The following is a 24031-nucleotide window of genomic DNA, read 5'->3' on the forward strand; positions in this document are numbered from 1 at the left end:
ATGGCGGAGTCCGGTGGTGGCAGTGCCGCTGGTGGCGGTGGCTTTGGTGCGGGCCCGGGCCCCGAGCGCCCAAGCAGGTGAGACCCGGTCGGCAGGGTGGGCCTGCACCTGCTCCTGTGTGGGGGTGACCTGCAGGGGCTCCTGGGGGTCCCGAAGCACTGGGGAGACGCTTGGGCCAGCCACAGGTTCTTTACCGCAAACCATGGAGCACTGGGGGACCGAAAGCTATTGAGGAGGCGACTGTAAGTGGGATGAGGCCTCCAGGACCAGGACTCGTCGTTCTTGCGGCCTGAGGGGCTTGAAGGAACATGAAGGTCTGAAGGGAAACCCAGGGGCTTCTGAATATGATGGGACCATAGGGTAACTGGAGGTACCAAGTGGCTTGGGAGGGCGAGAACGCCAAAAGAGGGGGTATGGATAGTCTGTCGTCTGTTGAGGCTGTCTTGGGGTCTCTGAGGAGGGTACTGAGGGGGAGATTGGTTGGGCTGAGTCCCAAGACTTCCTGGGGGATTCTGAAAGGACCATGAGGTGACTAAAGGTGGTCCTGAAGGTGTGCTGAGGGGACTTAAGATGAAGACTGTGGGAAGCTGGGGATAGAGGACTCAGATGACCCTGAGTGTCTGAAAGGTCTAATGGGCCTCGGAGAACTTGAGAGAGGGGAACTCAGGGGCCCTGGCAGGGAGGAACATGAGGAGCTGGGGGGTGGTCCTCAGATGGGGGGTCTTGGGAGGCTGAGGATGGTGAGAATTCTTTGATGTTCTAAAGAAAACACTGGGAGGACTCATCCTTAGGGTTCTTCCCTCTTGTCACCGTGGGGTTTGAATCCCTTCTCTCAGGCTAAAAGACTCCAAGAAAGGTTTTCTCTCAGACCAAGTGGCAGAATTCAACCCCTTTTATCAGAGGGAGTCTCTTTTCCTTTTGGCCAAGTCCTGAGACTGGTTATTTAAACCCCAGAGTAAGGATTATATGTTTTTAAAAAAGATTTATTTATTTATGCATACAAGGGCTGGGGTATAGGCCAGAGTTGTGGGGTGTGAGAGAACTCACCAGAGACAGAGTGAGGAACAGAACAGGCAGATTGACCAAAATACACTGCTGAGGGGAGCAGCGGGTGAGTCAGAAGAGGTTTGCTGTGCCATGTGAGTAGCTCCCTGCCCGGGGATTGAACTCATGCTGCAGTGACTGGTGATAGCTTGATAGTGCTGAGACTTAACCCCTTGCGCCACCGGGAGGCCCGTCTCCCATTTTCATTGCCCAAGGCCAGCATGGGGCAGACTTTTTTATCCCAGCCCTCAGGACAACCCCACTATCTCCTGCCTGCAAAGGAGGAAATTTAGGCTCTTCCTGGGTGGTGAGCTACTTTCACAGATAATTTCAATGTGGTAGTTGATAAAGTTAGTCAGTACTTGTGTGCTCTTTCGGGGACCTGGGCTGATGCCAGCCGGAAGGACTAATGACCTGGGTGCCTGAGTTGGGCTTTGGATGCCTGCAGTGGGGAACAAGGAAGGATTAGAGGATTTGCAAAGACATTCAGGGAGTAGAGTGGGTAGGGCTTCTTGACAAGGGCATGAGGTGGCACATAAATGAAAGACAGGAAGGGACAGCAAACCTTAGATCCCTGCCTTGGGCCTTGTTTTGGGGGAAGCTGGGGCAAGGACGAGGTATGATTAATATACCATATAATGCTTTCATTTTAGCTGAGCGGTTCATTGAATTTTGATAAATTTTTAGGGTTTGCACCTATTTCAACAACCCAGTTTTTTAGCATGCTTCTGTCACCCCCCTAAAGCTCCCTTAATCCCTTTTGCAGTTGCCCGGTATCCACTCCCAGGCACACCCTGATCTTTTGTCACCCTGTCTATAGTTTTGCCTTTTCTAGGAGTTTTATATGAATGGAATCATACAATATGTGGCTTCTTATATCTGGCATTTTTCCCTTAGAATATTCATGTTGACATGAGTATCAGACTTTTTTCTTTTTTACCATATAGTAGTATTCTCTTGTATGGATGCAGTTTGTTTATCCACTTACTGGTGAATAGATACTTGAGTTGTTTCCTTTTTGACTTTTACAAATAAAATTGCAGTGAACATCTGGATACATGTCTTCCTGTGGGTAAACACTTTCATCATCTTGGATAAACACAGTTATGCACTGCATAAAGATGTTTCAGTCAACAAGGGACCACTTATAATTCCAATATAGCTTAGGATGTAGTAAGCTGTACCAACTGGGTTTGTGTAATTATGCACTCTGATGTTCGCACAATGAAATCACCCAAGGATGCATTTCTCAGAATGTGTCCTATTTAGGTGACTCATGACTATGTAGGAGTGGAATGGCTAGGTCCTTTAGTAGCAGGGGTTTAATTCTTTAAGAACCTGCCAAATTGTTTTCCAAAGTGATTGCACCTTTTTCATTCCTATCAGCAAGATAAGGGAATTATAGAAGCTCCTGACCATGCTAACGCTTGATATGGCCAGTCTTCCATTTTAGCTATTCTAAGTGTATGTTGGTATCTTATCCATATTTTAATTTACGTTTCCCTCATAACTAATTGTAGTGGACATTTTTTCTCATTGGCTTATTGTGTGCTCACTTCTTTGATAAAATTTCTTGAGATCTTGCCTATTTTTTTTTTGTATTTTTCCTTTTTCTGTTTTTTGCCCATTTTTAACCTAGGTTATCTTCTCATTATTGAGTTTTAAGAATCCTGTATGTATTCTGGGCACAAATCCTTTGTCAGATATATGATTTACAAATAATTTCTCCCAGTTATTGCTTGCTTGTCCTTTTATTTCCTTTTCTTTTTTTTTTAAAGATTTATTTATTTTTATACAAGACCTGGGGTACAGGCCAGAGGCACAGAAGGGTGAGAAGATTCACCAGAGACAGAGTGGGGAGCAGAACAGGCAGATGACCGAAATACACTGCTGAGGGGAGCAGCGGGTGCAACGGGAGAGTTCTGCCACGCCATGTGGGACTCTCCCTGGCCGGCCGGGAATCAAACGTGCACTGCAGAGGCTGTGGACAGCTTCACAGCGCTGCGCTCAACCCGCTGTGCCACCGGGGAGGCCCTTGTCTTTTTATTTCCTTAATGCTATCTTTCATAGGCAAAAGTTTATTATGATGATGTGGTCCAATTTGTCTTTTTTTTTAATGGATTATGCTTTTGCTATTCTAGCTGTGTGGGGAGACGGTGGGATTCCCTAGTATCATAGGACAGAGCACACAGAAAGAGAATCAAGTTTTGGAGGGAGTTTGTGGCAGATAAACTCCTGCAAGGATCCTCTTGAGGTGGAGAAAACTTTTTAACTGTCTTTGTTTACTGTCATTCTTCATTTATCCAATCACCAGCCAGGCCTGACATGCAACCTGCCTGCGCTTCATTCTTCTTCATCCTGCCACCATCTGAAATCATGACCTTCTAGAGTTGCCTGCCTGACCACTCAGCTAACCCTCAGACTACTTTTTCTGATCACCTCATTGATTGTCATTAAAAAAAATTTTTTTTTTAAGATTATTTATTTATGCATACAAGAGCAGGGGTGTAGGCCAGAGGTGTGTGTGGTGGGGGGAGGGAGGGGGCAGTGAGAGGATTCACCAGAGACAGAGTGGGAAGCAGAACAAGAGGACTGACTGAAATATACTGCTGAGGGGAGCAGCAGGCGAGACAGGTCTGCTGCGCCATGTGGGTGGTTCCCTGGCCGGGTACTGAACTCATGCTGCAGTAGCTACAGATAGCTTCATAGTGCTGCAATTTAACCCCTTGCGCCACCAAGAGAGGCCTCATTGATTGTCTTTTTTTTTTTTTTTTAAGATTTATTTATTTATTTATACAAGCGCTGGGTACAGTCAGAAGCGCGGGAGGGTGAGAGAATTCACCAGAGCCAGAGCGGGGAGCAGAGCAGGCAGAAGGACCGAAGTACACTGCTGAGGGGAGCAGCGGGCGGCAGGAGAGGTCTGCGCACCATGTGGGACCCTCCTCCGGTGGCCAGGGAGCAGCCGGGGATCGAACCGGCACTGCAGAGGCTGCGGGCAGCTTCGCAACCCAGCACTCAACCGCTGTGCCACCGGGGAGGCCCCCATTGATTGTCTTTTGAGGTAAAATTCATACAACATAAAATTCACCTGTTAAATGTGTACAATTCAGTGGCATTTAGAACATTTCACAGAGATGTGCAGCTACCACCTCTGTTTAGCTCCAGAATGTTTTTATCACCCCAAATGAGGATCCTATCCCAATTAGCAGTCACTTACCACTTGCCCTCCCTTCTGCCCCTAGGAACCATTTGTCTTTGTTTTCATAAGCTTACCTGTTTTGTAAATAGAATCATACACTGTGTGACCTTTTGTGTTAGCCTTCTTTCACTCTGTATATTTTTGATGTTCATCCATGTTGTAGTGCATATAGGAATTTCATAACTTTTTTGACTGATATTCCTTAAGTGAACAGGCCACATTCTGTCTTTCTGTTCACCAGCTGATGGACAGTTAGGCTTATTCCACCGTTTGGTGATTGTGAACAGTGCTGCTCTGAACACTCGTGTACAAGTCTTTGCACATCTTTGTTCAGTTCCTTGGGGTGTAATTGCTGGGTTGTGTGGCTGTTGTGTGTCATGGATTGCGCTATCACGCCCAACCTTATCAGGTGTGTTTCTTTGTGGACATGCCTTGAGGGTGGAGCACATTTCTGTCTGGATGCCTGGATCATGGGCAGGTCTGAGGTGGTGAGTGTTCTAGAAATATTGGAAGGGGCGAGAGAAGGGGGCAAATACTCTCTCTAGGGTTTGCGGTTTGCTAAGTAGGAAGTCCCTTGAACTGTACTGTGTTGGGTCCTTGCCTTCTTGGGGAGACTTGTGGTACTGTTGAGGGCCGCGGGAGGCCAACCTGTTTGTGTGGCTGGTTTTCCAGCCTGCCATGCAGCGCCTGTGTCTGCCTTTTTGTCCCATGAAGTGTTCTGTCACTTGGCCAGGGGTGGGGGTGGTTCCTGTCTTCCCTTGGCCCTACCAGCAGTCCCACAACTCTAGAAGTCCTCAGGAGGGATTGTACTCCCCCCACCGCCCTCAGTGTTATATAACTTGTTTGTTTCAACTTTTCTTTTCTGCAACCAAGGGGGAAAAAAGAAAGAGAAAAGCTTATTCTGTTTCCTTCCTATCTCCAGGGATCAACAAAAACCGTTGCCTAGTAGAGATGGTCATTAAGACAGAGGCGAACCTCCCGGGTGGACAGAGTGTGGCTGCCTCAACTGGGGGCTGCACTGGGGGGTGGTCCTAGCTTCTGACTCATGCGCACAAAAGACACTTGTTCTCTAGCTGGCCTCTCTCAGCTCCACCTTGGGGTTCAGGCTTCTGGGGAACAGGTTTGCAGCCACGTGGGGTGTTATGAGGGGATGTACTGCTCTCTAGGAAGTCTCATATCCCTAGCTAAAATTCCATCTCTATGAGGTACCTGGATGAGGATGTCCTGAGGAACCTCACCATGGAGGCTCTTCAGAGGTTGGGCCTTTGGCACCCTTGCTGCTCAGCCCATCTTCCCTCAAGGTATCTGGACAAGACCCAGTCTCACTGACTCACACTGCTCCTGGGGCTGATGCACGGGTATCCGGTGAGGGGGTGCATTGGCTGCAGGTGTTTTGGGTCAGGATATAACTCAACGGTTTGGCATAGTTCAGCTGAGGCATCTGCTCCTTCCTGCTTGGTGGCCTTGGCTTGTTTAAACGTTCCTAACAGGCCCTCTTTGGTTACGCCCACATTGTCTCTTCTCAGTTCAACAACTCTGGAAGTATCCATTCTCTAACTCCTGCTTGTAAGACTTGGGGGCAAGTTGACCTTTTGATTCCTTTGGCCTTGTTCTCTTTTCAGGGGGGGAAGGGAAAGGCAGGAATTTGGCCTTTCAGAGATGGGGACTCAACTCTTCCTCTCCGGAATTTGGGGTATCAGGCACGTGAGTCTATGGTGCCTCTTTTGAGGAACAGGTCTCTGCGACCTTGGGCATGTTTTCAACCTTCCATGTATTAGACTCTTCACCTGAGAAGTAGGGTGAAGAAGTAGGGTGGAGTGGCTAGGTGTGCTCAGCTGGCACCTTGCACGTCTAATGTGCATCAGAGTGTTTGGAGATTGTGTTATGGGCCTGATGCTGTAGTGTTTCATCTGTTGTGCGGTGGGGGCCAAGGGTTCTGGTAGGTCTTGCTGACAAGTCCACGTGGAAAGTGGGTAAAAAGAGAAGCTGATGTCTCAGTGTGTTTGGGTCGTTGTAACAAAATACCACCAACTGGGGACTCATAAACAGACATTTACTTCTCTTAGTTCCGGACATTGAGAGTCCAAGATCAAGGTGCCAGCAGAGCCTGGTTTCTGTTGAGGCACTGTCTCCTGGTTCACAAACATCTTCTTATGTGTCCTTACAGAGCAGAAAAAGGGAGGGAACAATCTGGAGTTTCTATTATAAGGACGCTAATCCCACTCACAGGGACTCCACCCTTAAGACCTAAGCACCCCTCAAAGCCCCACCTTCTAATGCATCTCATTGGGGGTTAGGTTTCAGCATATGAATTTTGGGGAGACACAAACATTCAGTTCATGGCAATTGGCCAGAGCAGTTGGGAGGATTGTGGCACCATTATCTGGTGACCATGAATAGGAGGACAGTTGCAGGGCCAGGGGAGAATGCAGTATGTCAAGTTGAGCTGCTTCTGCCACAATGAGGGGGCAGGTGACTGTGATCTCTGTGGTTTCAGCAGCGTGCTGGGGTGGCGGCAGTTAAGTCTGGGACAAACTGGTGAGGTGCACAAGTGTGGGTGCTGGGGACCAGGGTTCGGGGATCTGCTCCTGGGGGGTAAGGTACTCCATTTCCTCACTCTGCAGAACGGCCCTGTGGGCTTATGAAGGGGAGCTGCCCTGAAGACTCATACCTCACCGTGAGTTGTGCACAATGGTAGTCTCACAGCTGACCTACCTCCAACTGGTAGCTGTGGCCCCAGGGGGTGGCCTTCTTGTTGGCCACAGTTACCAGGGTAGAAAGGTTTTATCAACCTCTGCTAGCTATCCTGTCATCATCTTGGGGGGACCCATGCCATGTGTCATCCCATCTTCTTGATGGAGTGAATTTTGACTGTCAACATGCATGGCGACCTCAGTGAGGCCAGGTCTGGAGGTTTGTGCTCACGTTCCTTTGGTCTTAGGGATGGTTCAGAAAGCCTCAGAGGGGCTGGAGAAGGTGGGAAGAGAACCCAGGAACCAGGCAGGGTTTGGGTTAGCGTCACCCTGATCAGATCTGAGTTTTGTAAGGATGCCTCTGCGGAGAGACAAGAGGACTCAACCTAGATGGGGGCAGTGGAGGTGGTGAGGCAGGCACAGGTTTGGGAAAGATTTCAGGTTGAATTAGTACAACATGTTGACTAATGGTGGTGTCCGCCCTGCTGGGCAGGGAGGGGGGGGCTCTCAGATTTCCATCTTGGACTGAGAATGAGTGTTGGGGGAGGGCATATCAGGTGTGTGTTGGGGGTGGGCGTGGGAGGAGGCTGCCCAGTACGTTAGAAGATGGGGACTAAATTTGGCCTGAGAGGCTGTGCTGCCTGTGAGCATTCAGTGGCTGGGGGTGGAGTGAGACACCCTACCTGGAAGATTCCAGAGCCCTCTTGCTGTTCCTGTTCCCCAGAGTGCCCCTCCTCCTGAGAGCCATAGGTACCATGGGAGGGGTCCCCAGTTTCATTCCTACTCATCTGCTCTGAGCTTCTTGATAATGCTGCCCCCAGATACTTCTTTGCTCCCTCCTCCTTTCATCTGTAGACATGTCATGTTAGTTAGTTCTACCTTTGAGTCACATTCTGGGTCCAGCTCCTTCTTCCTGGCACGAACTATCATCCACTCTTCCCTTCCCAGGTGCTCCCCAACTCCAACCAGTGGGCTTCTCTTAAGGTAGACATCGGACATGTCATTGCCCTGTGTGATACCTGCTGGGGGGCTTTCCCCTTTGCAGAACGTGTGCTCAACGCCCCCCTGCCCCCAGCTCCCACAGTGAGATCCTGCCCACCTCTCCTCCATGCACCCTTCCCGGCCTTTGCCCTGCTCTCCCCTCAGCTTGGCGTGTCCTGATCTAGTGCTGTGCATGGCTCCAGTGCTACCATTTTGGGGTGTGCCATTCTGTCTACCACTGCCCACTACCACCTCCTTGGTCCTGTGCTTAGAGTACGCTGTGTGCTTAAAGACCTGTGTCCCCTGGAATGTGTGTTCCCCGAAGACAGGCCTTCACAGGGGGGTCTCTGATAGCATTCAGCAAATGCCCCACACCCTCCTATTCCCATTACTTAACAGCAGGGTCTGGGTAGAAATAGAAACACATGACATGTTGTCAGTAAATCAGCCCCATTAGAGAGAAGCCAGCAAACAGTACCATTTCTCGTGGGTTTCGCTTAGCTAACAGACATCTGAGCGCAGTGGTGGAGAAGGGGAACGGACAGCCGCTCTCTGTCCAGCTGCCTGCTGTGGGAAGTGGGGGCCGGCCGCTGCATCTCCTCTGTGCAGCCCCGCCCTCCTCCTGTGGTAGCCGCCACAGCTGTGCAGACGAGTTCTCTTAACACTTGTTAACCCCGAGTCTCCAGCCCCTTCTTCCTCCCCCGCCCCTGCAACGGGTCCCCCAGGGCTACAGAGCCTTTTCCTAACATTCCTGCTCTGCAGAGCGGGTTTTGGGTTTTGGTGAGCATCCAGCCTGATTTCAGACCCCTCACTGAGCGACAGAGCAGCTGATCTCTCCTTGTGCACCATCTCGCCTCACACTGAAAATACTGTGATTTGGGAGGAAGTAACCAGCACCTTCGGGGAATCTAAGACCTTTCCTGTGAGGGAGGCAGCTTCCGGAATTGCTGCCGAGAAAATCTTGAGGGGTGGGCCTTTGTGCTTTTAAAGGCCTTGGGGGGGGGTCTCTGAGGATGGAGGCTGAAGATGTTTTCTGACGCCACCACAGAGAAATCCCACAGGGGTCAAAGATGGATAGGGCAGGAGTAGGCTGGGCTGGATATCCGGAGAGCTGTCTCCTCAAGGGGATGTTAGAATTGGAAGCAGTCTGCTGAAGGAAGCTGGAGCAGATGGACATGACCTCCCCAGATTCTTCCATGATGGGAGTAGAGACGGGGGCATGCTCCAAGGTGGGGTTCAGAAGTTGGCTATAGGCACATAAGGGGGCCCCCAAATAGGCATTGCCCACTTGGAAAACTTCCAGGACTGTAGTTCAAGCTCTATGGTGTGCTTTCCTTTGAGAGGTCTGCTCAACCCCAGGAGGGTGTCTCTGCTCTCTCTTCCCCTCTGTCACGCAAAGGGGTAATCTTGCCTGCCTGCCCCTAAGGCAGGGCGGTTGGGAGCACACAAATGTTTATGCTTCACGTGAGTCACTTGCAGAAATGATGGGCGGTGTTTTCCTTGCTGAGGCTGATGGTAACTGCAGTCTTGCAGCCCCAGCCTCGGGCACACTGCCAGCATTTTAGCATTTAGAGCTGAACTTTCTCGGGTTGGGGACGCGGGTAGCTTGCTGACCTTTCACAGGGAGCCATCTGGCCACAAGCAGGCTGGGTTCAGACTGAATACGGGTGCCACCCACTATTCCTCAGATGGTCCACTTGTCTCCCCCCCCCCCCGCCCCCCTCAATGGCCCACCTGCCTGCAGATTACCTGGCATGATTTTCTTGAGTCCCCACCCCATCCCCAGGGTAGGAAGCCCTGTGCAGTTCAGAGGGAGGCAGCAACTGAAGTCTTCACTCCATGGTGGAGTTTTCCCTTGTCTGGAATGAAGTGGACAGGATTCCCATACGTGAGGCTTCTGACATTGAAGATCCGCCCCCCTCCACGGTATTGAAAGCCAGAAACTCAATTTCACTTAAAAAATAAAAGTGGATCGTTTACAGAAGATAGTTTAAGAGAATTCCAGTTTTAGGTTCAATTGAGATTCAGGGCTCAGATGCTTTCCCTGGGAATCTCTGACTCCATTTCTCAGCCCTGCTTTTTCCTCTTTACTGGGGAAGATTACCCCACCTTGCCTCCTACCATCCCAGCAACCCCAGGAGGAAAAGGAGTCTCTACTCCAACATAAGTTCCAAAGAAGGCTTTGATTCGATTAAATGGGTCATGAGTATCCCTTTCCAGCCCTGGTTGGGTCTCCTGATCCCTTACCACTAGGGTAGAATGGAGAATAGGGGGTTCCCTGAGGGGAACTGGGGGCCCTTATTAGAAGAGAGGAGGGATGTTGATATTCTTTACAATGAAGGTTTTCACAGCAGACCCCCTCTGATGCCTGAATTTTCACTGCTTGGAAAGGACCTGAACCAGGTGGGTCCCCACTTCTGCATCTGCCTGTGTCTGGCCTAGCACCTCTGGGCATGGGCATGAGCATGGGCCATTTGGGAGCCCCATCCCTTTTGGGGCCTCAACACCTTCCCTGTTGAGGAGGCAGCCAGGCTGGGCCTTGAGATGATGGAATTTGGCAGTGCTGGAATCTAGCTGGGTTTCCCAGCAGTGCTTTGGGGCCGTGCAGTCATGCACCTACTTGCCTGATCTTTAGAGTGAAGGGGGTTTTGTTCATTCAAGCGACTGATCTTTAAGCCCAGTACAGTGGGGATAATGCGGAGGGATGGGATCAGCCTTACATCAGTGGGAGGTAACAAAATAGGAGATGCCGCACCCTGATACCTGCCCACTAGTTTGCTACTGCTGCCTGCGGTGTGGGGGCCCGACTTGGACTTGGAGGGCAAGGGAAGCTTGGAGAAGGCTTTGAGGTGAGGGTAGTGGAGGAGCATAGAATAAATAGTCCATGGACCGGGAATGCAGCATATGAAGTGGGAGGGGGGCATAAGAATCGGCCTTTTAACATGGAAACAACATTAACAAAGTACAGAGGCCGACATCCCAGACAGTCCTTATTGATCCCTGTCAATGAATAACATCCCTCATGCCATGATTGGACTAGGACATCTCATGGAGGGGGTGAACAGTGAGTAGAGATACAAGATGGACTTCAACCAGTGCCGCCACCTAGCAGCCATCGATCTGCCACCTCATTCATCTATCCATTTACCTACCCACCCACTTACACATTCTCCCCATTCACCCACCCATCTTTCCCGTCCACCCATCCATAAACCCACACACCTACCCATTCATCCACGTACCCACTCACCCATCTATTCACCCTCCCACTCACCCAGCCATTCGCCCACTTACTAATCCACCCATCTGCCATCTATCCAGCCAGCCATCCAGTTAACACACATGAGTGCAGGCTGAGCACGTGCCAGACACAATGCTGATTTCTATGACATAGCAGAAGACAGAACTTACCCTGCCCTGTTAGGGCTCCCATTTTAGCCTGGAGAGACAGAGTGGAGATAGATAGATAGTATCCAGATAGAGTGATGAGCAAGGATGACAAATAGGTCTGGGTTGGTAGGTTCAGAGAGATTTGGGGAACTGATGATGGCCCTCTCCCATCATAACCTGACAGAGTGGGGTCTTGTCCCTAGATGGTAGTGGGAGGGTTAGTGGGATAGCCCACACCCTTGCTGTGGGTAGCACTGAAGGGCTCTGTCCCATCTTCTTCTGATAACCACCACATCCTCCCTCTTTGTATTCCTGGCAGATGGTCTCAGCTCTCCCTGCCTCCATTTCCCCATCTGCATCACGGAGTGATCAGGGGCCCATCCTCCTGGGACTACGAGAGGTCGACACCAGCTAGACCTCTTCTGTGCTGTGCAGGCTTGGGCAGGTGCCTAACTCACTCTGACTCAATGACCCTGTCTGTGAGATGGGGCTGATGATGGTATCCCCTTTCCAGGCTTTACTGTCTGGACCAGTAGCCCTTCTGGAGTGGGTGTTCTTTCTCAGTGGGGCAGGGAGAGGCATGTGTACACAATTGCTGGGGAGGAATGGGGTCTGGGTCTGCTTTCCTTTTTTTTTTTTTTTAAAAAGATTTGCTTATTTATTTATACAAGCACTGGGTACAGCCAGAAGCATGGGAGGGTGAGAGAATTCACCAGAGCCAGAGCGGGGAGCAGAGCAGGCAGAAGCACCGAAGTACACTGCTGAGGGGAGCAGCGGGCGGCAGGAGAGGTCTGCGCGCCATGTGGGACCCTCCTCCGGTGGCCGGGGAGCAGCCGGGGAGCAGCTGGGATCGAACGGGCACTGCAGAGGCTGTGGGCAGCTTCGCAACCCAGCGCCCAACTGATGGGCCACTGGGGAGGCCCATGCTTTCCTTTTGAGCCTTGAGAAATGGCAGAGTTGGGGTAGGGGCGGGGGTGCTCCCCATTAGGTCCTCTTGTCAACAGTGACCAGAGCTCCTGGGCCTCCAGAAACATGGGTGAGAGCCTGTGGGGAGGACATAAAGCCTGGGAAGGAGGCCATGGCCTAACTTGAGAGGCACCAGTTGCCTGGAAGAGTGAAGCTGTGGAGAGCTGTGGAGGTCCAATGTCATTGCCTTCTCCTAGGGGAGGTCAATCAGATGTTTCTGCCTGTTTCTTGCCTGTGACCAGTGAATATTACCTGCACACATTGGGGGAGGCCCCAAGGGGATGCCTGGAGGAGTTGAGATAGGTGAGTAGGCCTGAGCGCCTTCCCATAGCTCTGGGCGGGGGTGAGGGGAGTGGTCTTTGTGGGTGATGCCCCCCAGGGCAGGCTCATGCTCTGGGAGGAGGCATGTGGGTGGGGGAAGTACACAGGCTCATCCCTGCCTGGCGGCCTGGACAACTGCCCTCTGAGGAGACACACTGATTCCCCCAAGGGTACGCAGTCTGACCTCTTTGCTAGGCGGCCTGTTGCAAATTATTACAGAAGATATAGAACAATCAGCATGGTGACCAGAAGAAAAAATGAACAACTCAATTGTCTATGCCCTGGAGAAACCCAGCTCAGGGGATGTGAGATTCAGGTCCTGCTTGGTTTTCTTCTCTTTCTTCCAGTGCCTGCATATACACCCCTGTATGTCCTCTCTTTGTTCCTCCCCTCTCTCTGGGTTTCTGTCTTCTCTCTCTGGAGCTGTGCTTCCCTTTTCTGGGTCTCAGTGCTCTCTGGGTCTCTGTCCCCTTCTATTAACCACAGTGCAGCATCATCCCCACTGATGCGTGGGGACCCTGGGTGGAGTGGCTGGGGCTCCCTGGTATGGTGTCTGCCCGGGGCGTGAGCCAACCAGCTGTGCTGCTCATTGTGCTCCATGGAGCCACATGGACAATAAAACCAAAATTGGCTTTGAAAGTGGAAGTGCTTTAGACTTTCAGGGGAAGTGAGGGAATTTGCATGTCAGAACAGTATGTTAAAGGGGCAATATCGGCAGACTCTGTTCTGGCCCAAGCTGGGCTCCATGTGGGGGTGGGAACGAACTTTACAAAACCCCACAGAAATGTTTCCATGAAATTCTTGTTCTTGCCTTTTTTTTTTTTTTTTTTTTTAAACATTCCAATGAGAACTGTTCCGGGGCTTTGGATTCTGATTTCTCTTTTAGGCTTGGGGAAACTGTAGAACCTGGAAAGGGATCCCTTACCCCACCAGTGCTTGACCCCCAGCAGCTCCCACCTCCAACTACCAGAATCACTTCTTGTGGCCCTCACCAGGCCATCCTGCTTCATCCTTAAACCTATGTCTCACCAAAGCAGACCCTAATGTGAGAATTCCAGTCTGTGGTGTATTGGTGGTCCACAAAGGAGTGTGTGGTGAGGGAAGGACCCATGGAAGGGGTGCTAGCAGTGAGCAAGCCAGTTGGCTGGCAGGGGACCCTGAGGAGATTGTGAGGATCCTGCCACAGGTAGTTCACCTAGGGGCACTCACTTTGCCTCGTATCACAGGCCATTAGCCCCAGCAGGCTGGGGCCTGAGTAGACCCCATCTCTGGAGGGAGGCAGCGGAGGTGTCCACATGTCGTACCAGGGTGCCTGATGACAGTGCTGTGGGGGTCAGTGTGTAGGTGGGCCTGAACATCCTAAGCCCAGGCCAAACATGTGGGCCCCCCCAGAGGCCAGATCCAGACTGAGGGTGCAGCTGAGCAGCAGTGAGTAGCCCCTAGAGACACCCTGACCCAGCTGCTGACGCACAAACTCCGATGAGTCAGTGGGGGTAACCGTGGCTCGTGTGGCCGTCTGGACCAGACCAGCCCAGGGCTGCCGCCGCCTTCCTGGGGGCCCATGGCCTCGTAGGGCCAGCCGCCCCCTGTCTGGGCTGGTCTGAGTAATGGGTCCTTTCTTAGTCATCCAGGCCGTCCAGCCCTTCCTCCCCCTCTTGCCCACCTCCGTTCAACCTTCCTCTCTGTCCAAGCGTGCTGGCTCCCTCCTGCTGTCCCTGAGCTCCCCAGAGGCTGTGAGGTATGCAGGGTGGGAGGGGTTGTGATGGGGACTCCAGGTACATCGGCCCCCTCTGTGAGACATTAGGAAGGAAATAATAGCCTTGTGGGGTGCTCTGAGACTTAGGGGGACAGAAAGAGGAAGGCTTGAAGGGGGTGAGGCTATCGCAGAAAGCGACTGCTTCTTTCCTGGGAGGCCCTGGGATGTTGTTGTCCTGCATAGGAGCATGTGAGTGTGCACAACTCACTCAGCTGCAGGGCAGCCCTTTGTGGGGAGACACCATAATTCTTTGTACCATCTGAAGTGTTTAACTTGTTTCACATTTTCTACTCCAGAAATGGTATTTGGTGAATATCCTCACCCATCTCTCACTGTGCACATGAGTATACTTCAGATAAGTCCCACAAGTAGACTTGCTGGGTCAAGATGGATTTGCTAGATCTACCAAAATTCCTTTCTGGACTGGTCACAGTTCATACTACGGCTGGCAATGGACATGAGCATCTGCTGTCAGATACCCTGATGACTTTGCCCTCTTGAGGGGTGAAGCTATTACCTCAATGAGTGTTCTTTCCTTGTTGTGAGTGAGACTGACTCAGTCTTCCCTATCTAGCTGTGCTTGCTTTCCTGTGACCTATCAGCCCACATAGTTTGTGTATCTTTCTGAGGTTGCTGATTCCTTGGTGCTCTTTATATGTGGAAGACCACAGAAAGTACATGCCCAGGGGTTGAGTAACCCCAGGATGATGTTGCCCTCGTGTGAAATCTTTCTTCTGGTGACAATGCTAGTTTCCAGGGGATAGAGGAAATGCAAGAAGTTCTCCCTCTTGCTCCCTCTTGCCCTGAAATCTCTGAGGAACTTCTGATTGAAAAATGAGGCCAACTGAAAGCAAAATGGCACATCCTGACAGGCTTGTGACATAGTCTATGAGAGGAGGTATCATGGATAGGCCAGTCAGGTGTATTCAGCTCTGCTTCATGTTCCCAAGCTCTTTTTTTTTTTATAATTAAAAAAAATATTTATTTATACAAGAACTGGGGTACAGGCCAGAGGTGCGGGAGGGTGAGAAGATTCACCAGAGAAAGAGCTGGGAGCAGAACAGGCAGATGGACCAAAAGCACTGCTGAGGGGAGCAGTAGGCGAGACAGGAGAGGTCTGCCACGTCATGTGGGTATCTCCCTGGCTGGCCGGGAATCGAACCCATGCTGCAGAGGCTGTGGACAGCTTCACAGTGCTGCGCTCAGCCGGCTGCGCCACCTGGGAGGCCCACATGTTCCCAAACTCTTGACCCTTTTGACTGATAGGTTAGTATGGGTGGGATGGGATGGAGCTCCTCCACCCCCAACCCTGTCAGCCTTGTTGCTTCCCCAGCCTGAAGGGAGGCTAGGCAATTAGGTGGTCTGGTCCCCAATGTTCCAAGAGGTGATGGGCAACCCTCATGGCAACCCTCTTACATCTGTGCTTCTGCCTGTCCCACTTGGCAGCTGAGAAAATGATCCAGACACCAGGGAAGGTGCCTGAGTCACATAGCTGGTGAAGGTGGGGCAAGGATAGAAAACCTGCCCTCTGCCCATGTACTGGAACCATTGAGGTGGGGGCTATGATGTATCCTTAACGACTTCCTGGAGGAACAGGTCTTGCCCAGCCTTTGGGCCCCTGTCAGACTCCCAGACCCTCTGCTCAGTGCGAGGGTCTGAGTTTGGTCATCTCTAAAACCTGATGAAGAAGGTGCCTTCAGGTGCATCCACACACCCTACTGTGGTGAGGAGGGGTCCTTGGGGAGCCACATGGCCATCCCCAGGCTGCCCCAGACCTGTCAAGTCAAGTACTAGTCTTTGTCAATACCTGGTGATTCACAGGCATAGTGAAGTTCATGTTGCATCAATGCTCTGCCTTTGGCCCTGGGAGGGAGACTCCCACCAGCTTTTTCTGATCCCCACCAGCTGTGCTGCACAGAGGTGGGGGGTTGGGGGGGCTCTCCTGAGGTATGGGAGCCTGGCTTACAGGGAGATTTTGGCTTCCCAAGGGCAGGTCTGGTATCCTAGGCACAGCCAAGTTTTCTGCCCTGAGGTAATCTGGATGTCACTGTTTCCCTTTGGGTGTGGCAGAGCTGGGAGATGTGGGGACACCCCTCTTTCTGGCCTCTGACCCTTTCTGCTTCCTGTTCCTACCTCCCTACTCCCTCCCTGGCCCCAACCCCCACCCCAGCCTGATCCTAGATAGTTTGACCACATCTAGCCCTTGTGCCTGCAAGGACAGGCCATTCCTTCTCCTTCACATCGCTCCTCCCTCCTCCACCTCAGCCCATAAGACAGGGGCCAGGGGCTGGGAAAGCCAGAAAGGTAGGACTGGGGGGGTACTGACTCCCTTAAGATCTGTGGAGGCTGGTGCAGGACAGGGTCTGGCTTGGGTGGTTGGAAACCTATTGGAGGGTGTGGGTGAGAGGATATTGTGAGCCTTACCTCTGATGTCCTGGCAGGGCGGCCTCTGACCCGAGGGTGGGGCACTTGGAGGCCTGAGGGTCTGAAAACTGAGGCTATTTTCTTCTTGGGAAGTGGTGCTGCAGCAGTTGCCAGGGAGAGGCGAGCAGATCAGGCCTTTCCCCCACCCCCACCCCCTCCCCGTGTCCCTTTCCTTCCCTCCCATGACTCAAGAGTTCTGTGTACCCTGGTCCCAGGTACCTCAGTACCACCCGCTCAGATGGACCCCATGCTCCTGCTCCTGTAGGGAAGGTTTCCCACTGGTCACTAGTGCTGGCTGTGTGCTTCCTGCTGTGTGTCCCCTGCCCTGGTTCCTCCACCAGGTCCTGTGTTGCCCCCACCTGGTGCATCCCCCAGCATGTCCCCTGTTCCTCTCACCACCCTGTCTCATGTTGCCCCTTCTCTTCTGGGTCCTGCGCCCCTCCCATCAGGCTCTCCCATGTGTGTCCCCACATCTTCAGGACCCTGAGCTCCTTACCCACTGCCTGGCTTGCCCCTATTCCTGATACTTTCCAGAGGGCTGCTTGATTGGCAGCCTGTGTGGTCAGGGATCTCCAGGTGTCAGCAGCTACATTAATTAAGCAATAACGATGTGCCCTACATGTGATATCAGTATTGTTTAAGCACCATCTGTGTGCCCCTGCCTGATGTCAATGTCGATTGAGCACTGACTGTGTACCCTGTCCTTCAGGCAGCACTTTTACCCTGGTTGTGTTTTGGGAGCTGTGGGCAAGGGGCCGAGGAGACTTCTATCTCCTCTTGCTTTCTTGGAAAGCCCAGTGCCCACATTCCTGGCTCTCATTTGTGGGCAGGCATTGGTCCCAGGAATGGCAAAGCAAGTTCCAGAGAGCTGGAGGCCCTGGGGAGAGGGTAGAATGCTTTGGGGGCGATATAGCTCTAGGATGTCCTGAGAGTTTCTGACCCCCATAGTCTGGGCTCTGGGGCTGAAAGCATTGTCTCCTCTTATCATGTTTGGAGGGTGAATTAACATGGGAAAGCCTCCTAAACTATTCATTCATTGGTATTGGTATATCTATAGAAGATTTCCCAAATGAGACAGACAGGGAGTAAGTGGGGTTGAGGGGGTGTTCCGAGGGGCAAGTGGGGGCAGCGGGGGCCAACCATATGTGCTGTAGGGTTACTGTGGTCGTGTTGGGCTTTTTTGTTTTTTCTATTGAGGTGAAAGTCACCTAATATGTAGTTAACCATTTTATTATTTTTTTAAAGATTAATTTATTTATGCATACAAGAACTGGAGTATAGGCCAGAGGTGCAGGGGGATGAGAGGATTCACCTGAGACAGAGTGGAGAACAGAACAGGCAGACAGACTGAAATACACTGCTGAGGGGAGCAGCGGGCAAGACAGGAGAGGTCTGCTGTACCATGTGGATAGCTCTCTGGCTGGCCGGGTAGCAAACTCATGCTACAGAGGCTGCAGATAGCTTCACAGTGCTGTACTTAATCCCTTGCCCACCAGGGAGGCCTGTTAACCATTTTTTTTTTTTTCTGTTACCCATTTTAAAACAATTCAGTGGCATTTAGCGCTTTCACAAATTCATGCAATCATCACCTCTATCTAGTTTTCACCTGCTGTTCCCCTCCGCAGTGTATTTCAGTAGATCTGCCTGTTCTGCTCCCCACTTCGTCTCTGGTAAATCCTCTCACCCCTGCACCTCTGGCCTACACCCCAGGAAAATGAAATACACTGCTGAGGGGAGCAATGGGTGAGACAGGAGAGGTCTGCTGCTCCATATGTGGGTTAGCTCCCTGGGTGGGGATCTAGTTCAGGCCATCATGGTGATAGTGCTGAGACTTAACTCCTAGGCCACCAGGGAGGCCCTATCCTTTATATGTAATGATTGATTTCACCCTCATCTTTAATTTTTTTTTTTATTCTAAAATGACCTTTTCCTCCCAACTCTCCATTTTGTGATGCAGGAGTTTCTGCCTCACTTGCATCTCACTGAAGCTGCATCCCTAGTGAATCCATCTTCTTAGGGAAGAGAGTCTTGGTTTTGTGGCTTCATCACAGTTTGCTCTGCCCTCCCCTTCCATGGCCTCTGGGAAGATGATGGAATGAGAGGGTCCAGCCTGCCATGTCCAAGCCCAGGTTCAAATCCTGCTGTGTCCCCTTATAACTCTAGGCCCGTGAACAAGCTGCTCAGCATTTCTCTATCTCTGCACTGATGGGCCTTTTTCCTAGACTAGACAACCGATGAGCACAGGTAGAGCCAGATTCTCTGAAAACAGCCTGGTGCTTTTTGGTAGTGAGGTTGTCCTCCTCTCCAGGGTGGACACAGATGGGCACAGATGGGCAGATATTGGAGCAGCAAGGCCTTAAAGACTGCCCCTTCCCCTCCCAGTGAGAGGATTTTATGGCGCCCTATTCCTGGGGGAGTGCGGCTGGGAGGTTGCAGGTCACTGAGTCCCTCTTCTGTACCACACGAGGGTTCTGTGCTGGCCCCTAATCCCACTCTTTCTGCAGGGGAGAGAAGAGAGATGAACTCTGGGGTGGTTTACTGGGACTTGGGGGAATGTGACATGGAGAGTCCTGAACCTCAAAGTGAACACTCAGGAGGCACATGCCATTTTAGAGTGAAAAATAATAAAAAAATAAAGTCTTTAAAGGGGTGAAAGCACCCAAATATCCAAAGATGGGTAAATAGATAAAGAAATGATGATTTGGCCACACAATGGAATATTACTCATCCATAAAAAGGAATGTAGCACTGATTCATACTATACTGATTCAGGGTGAAAGAACCCTGAAGGCATCATGCTGAGTGAGAGAAGCCAGACACAAAATGCACATGGTTTGTGCTCCATTTATATGAAATGCCCAGAACAGGCAAATCCAGACAACAGATTGGTGGTTTAGGGTGCAGTGGGAGTGACTGCTTGTGGGTCTCCTTTTGGGGTGATGAAGGGCTCTGAAACTTGATATAGGCAATGGTTGTACTACATTATGAATGTACTAAATGCCACTGAATTGTCCAATTTAAAATGGTGAATTTGATATTATGTAAACCTCATCTTAATAAAAAAGGGGAAAAAGGGACATTGGAGCCTATTCAAGTCCGGGGTAAATCCCCACCCATTTTATAGGAGGCAAATGGAGGTGGCATCCATTGCGAAGCTTAGTCAACAAGCACATGTGAGGTAGGATTGGAACCTGAGTCTTGTGTCTGCTTCTTTGGGGCAGATTTTGGCAATTTTGTGTGTGCCTGAGGCAGCTCCAGAGCCTGGATGAGCCTGCCTGTGTCCCTGGGCAGACACCAGGTGGCCCCAAGGCTCAGCCACAACCCCGCCTCTGTGTCCACAGCACAGCCGACAAGAATGGGGCCCTCAAATGTACCTTCTCCGCACCTGGCCACAGCACCAGCCTCCTGCAGGGCCTTGCTGCCCTCCGTGCCCAGGGTCAGCTCTTGGATGTTGCGCTCACCATCAATAGAGAGACCTTCCATGCACACAAGGTGGTCCTGGCAGCCTGCAGTGACTATTTCAGGTGAGCGAGCTCTGGGTATGGGGCTGGAAAGCCCATGGGGGGGTTGGAGAGCTCATTCTCAAAGGGAATGAGTCAGTGCCTGCCTGCCAGCCAGGACATCCCTGAACACTGGTGCTAGGTAGGCCACTCTTTAGGGTTAGAGAACCAAGTGTCCATCTGTGTGCCTATGCCTGGGTTTTTCTAAGTTTTTCAGGTTGTAAGTTATTCAGAGTTTATGTAAGCAAGTTGAATGTACTGTGGGACCCCTGAGAGGATGGCAGAGCCCCCAGGTTTTCATCCTGTCTTTAATGACACCTGTGTATGTCAGGCACTGTCCCAAGCCTCAGGGATCCAAGTTCTGCTCTCATGGTGCCCACACTCCGGCCAAGGATTAGGAAGGACTCTGAACAGTGACCCTGTGGTGTCCTGTGCAATCCCAGGCCCCATGTGACAGCGAGGCCTTGCCGGTGTTTGGTCTGTCTGCTAACAAGCAGCCTGCCTTGTGCTGAGCTGGGCTGGGGACAGAGGGCCCTAGGGAGTGAGCTGGGGGCCATCCTCCTCACCAGCTGGAGGCTGTCTTGGGCCCAGGACTAGCTGGTGAGCTTCCTCCTACCAGGCAGTGACCCTGCCAGGGAGAGTTTGGCTAACTTGGGGTGGTTCTCTATCCCCCACCCGTCCCCCTTGTGAATTCCAGCCCAGCCAGATGTGTGTCAAGGCCAGCGTGCTTTGCCTGGTGTACCTCCAGATGTCCCCCCCACCCCCCAGCTAAGCAAGGCCATTCCGGGGAGCCAGAGCAGGCAATCCAACTGGGGCGCCGCTTCTATTTTTGTTCTGGATTTGGGGACGAGCAGTTGGCCCAGCTAGAAATGCCCTTTAAAGGCTCCTTTGTGTTGGCACTGCACTGCAGCCTTGAGGCCTTAAAAGGCAACACTCCTTCTGTGTGACTGTGGCTTCAATGGCTGATGGGGCTCTTGGGGACGAGTGGGGCAGGGGCTGGGGGAGCATTGTTCTTGGAGGTACCATAGCAAGGGCAGACTTAGCTGTCCCTGCTGCAGCTGAGCCCGACCCACACTGTATGTGTAACTTTGAGACAGGCATCTTGTGGGGATGGATCAGGCATGGACCCTTCCCTGGGATAGCATCAGAGACAGGCACTAAGGTCACAATTAATGATGAAACACAGCTCACTGTTGAGCAGCCTTCTCATACCATCCTCTAGACTCTCCCATGGACTCTGAGCAGCTATGCTGTGGTTCCCTCCCCGTTTCCCTTTGGGGATCCTTCCTCACATTAGTGATCTTTCCAGAGCAGGAGAGAGCACAGCTGGCAGAACTGAGGCCACTCACAAATGTCTCACAGTGGGCTGGGCCTTCGTCGGGCCATTCTTAGGGGGTTCCTTGACCTCTTGGGCCTTTTTCTAGAGACAGCAATCATCCCAGTGCAGCCCCTGAATGGATGCTCCAATCTGGGGGCCCACCCCCTTCCCATCCCTGTGTGACAGTGGCTAAGACTCTGGAGGGGAAGGTGTAGCCACTTGCCCAGGGGAACGAACCAGTGAGGGGCTCAACTATGGGCTGCAATATATGGTGCCCTCGGGGTCCCAGCCTTATCTCTGAGCTTGCTGTGTCATGGTGTGACTAGAGATTAGCTACTGTCAGTGTCCCACCATGAGCTGCCTGAGTCCCTGCCATCTAGCCAGCCGTCTTGGGTTGCACACCCTTTAGACGAAGCTGTGGAGGGAGGTACTATCTGCAGGAAGTTGTGTGACAATCTGTTCTTTTTTGTGTGTCTTAACCGAGCATCTAGCCCTCATCTACCCCACTTCACACTGTGCTCCCCACCTTTAGGGCCATGTTTACTGGCGGCATGAGGGAGGCAAACCAGAGTATCATTGAGCTGAAGGGTGTGTCGGCACGTGGCCTGCGGCACATCATTGACTTTGCCTACAGTGCTGAGGTGACACTGGACCTGGATTGCGTTCAGGATGTGCTGGGTGCTGCTGTGTTCCTGCAGACCCTACCTGTGGTGGAGCTGTGTGAGGAGTTCCTCAAGGCTGCTATGAGCGTGGAGACCTGCCTCCATATTGGCCACATGGCTACCACCTTCAGCCTGACCTCACTCAAGGAGTCTGTGGATGCTTTCACCTTCCGGCACTTCCTGCAGATTGCTGCTGAGGAGGACTTCCTACACCTGCCGCTGGAGCGCCTGGTCTTCTACCTGCAGAGCAACCGGCTACAGAGCTGTGCTGAGATTGACCTGTTCCGTGCTGCTGTGCGCTGGCTGCAGCATGATCCAGCCCGGCGGCCACGTGCCAGCCATGTGCTGTGCCATATTCGCTTCCCACTGATGCAGTCGTCAGAGCTGGTAGACAGTGTGCAGACGCTGGACATCATGGTGGAAGACGTGCTATGCCGCCAGTACTTGCTGGAGGCTTTCAACTACCAGGTGCTGCCCTTCCGGCAGCACGAGATGCAGTCACCACGCACAGCTGTGCGCTCAGACATACCCTCGCTGGTGGCTTTTGGCGGCACACCCTACACTGATAGTGACCGCTCTGTCAGCAGCAAGGTGTACCAGCTGTCTGAGCCAGGTGCTCGCCACTTCCGAGAACTCACCGAGATGGAGGTGGGCTGCAGCCACACGTGTGTGGCCGTGCTAGACAACTTCGTGTATGTGGCAGGTGGCCAGCATCTGCAGTATCGCAGTGGTGAGGGTGCAGTGGATGCCTGCTATCGCTATGACCCACATCTGAACCGCTGGCTGCGCCTGCAGGCTATGCAGGAGAGCCGCATCCAGTTCCAACTGAATGTGCTATGTGGCATGGTGTATGCCACGGGTGGCCGCAACCGGGCAGGTAGCCTGGCCTCAGTGGAGCGCTACTGCCCAAGGCGCAATGAGTGGGGCTATGCATGCTCGCTGAAGCGCCGCACCTGGGGCCATGCGGGTGCTGCAGCAGGGGGCCGTCTCTACATCTCAGGTGGCTACGGTATCTCAGTGGAGGACAAGAAGGCTTTGCACTGCTATGACCCAACAGCTGATCAGTGGGAGTTCAAGGCGCCCATGAGTGAGCCCCGTGTGCTGCATGCCATGGTGGGAGCAGGTGGCCGCATCTATGCCCTGGGCGGCCGCATGGACCATGTAGACCGCTGCTTTGACGTGCTGGCCGTGGAGTACTATGTACCCGAGACAGACCAGTGGACAAGTGTGAGCCCCATGAGGGCTGGCCAGTCGGAGGCTGGCTGTTGCCTGCTGGACCAGAAGATTTACATTGTGGGTGGCTATAATTGGCGACTCAACAACGTGACAGGCATTGTGCAGGTGTACAACACTGAGACGGACGAGTGGGAGCGTGACCTGCACTTCCCCGAGTCCTTCGCAGGCATTGCCTGTGCCCCTGTGCTGCTGCCCCGGGCTGGAACCCACAGGTAGCTCCTGGGACCCCTGCTGGCCACATTGTCTCCCAAGAGGCTAGGTAGCGCACATCCTGGCTGAGAGCCACATCCTGGCTGAGAGCCGTGGAACCTGCCCTGGGCAGGCCTCCAGGGGTCCCTCCCTTCTTCCTTCTCAAAGCAGATGCAGAGGGGGCAGCAAACATGCCCAAGACGGTATCCTCACCTGCCTCATGCTCTTGCTTGCAAGAAGGAATCTGGGTCCCCTTTGAGATGTTGTATGTGGCTTTGTCTTGCTCTTCTCCCTTCCCCCAGCCCATGGTCTCATATTTTAAGACGCAAGTTCATTAACCTAATGCCCAAAT

The 24031-nt window shown here is 52.3% G+C and overlaps 1 protein-coding gene across 2 annotated transcripts; it reads left to right on the forward strand.

Annotated features, from left to right (window-relative positions):
- Positions 1–23706, forward strand: KLHL26 (kelch like family member 26; the record flags this gene model as incomplete). 2 transcript variants are annotated; one of them, XM_084250997.1, is made up of 3 exons in its annotated part: positions 1–77; positions 20116–20298; positions 22125–23706. In XM_084250997.1, the coding sequence occupies 3 exons, from the start codon at positions 1–3 to the stop codon at positions 23704–23706; spliced, it is 1842 nt and encodes a 613-aa protein (XP_084107123.1). The 2 variants fall into 2 exon arrangements, with proteins under 2 accessions (XP_084107123.1, XP_084107124.1); XM_084250998.1 differs by lacking the exon at positions 20116–20298 and having other exon boundaries at positions 67–77.
- Positions 23707–24031: the final 325 nt, after the last annotated feature.

This window comes from Talpa europaea (assembly GCF_964194135.1).
Source record: "Talpa europaea genome assembly, chromosome: 12".
NCBI classification, from domain to species: domain Eukaryota; kingdom Metazoa; phylum Chordata; class Mammalia; order Eulipotyphla; family Talpidae; genus Talpa; species Talpa europaea.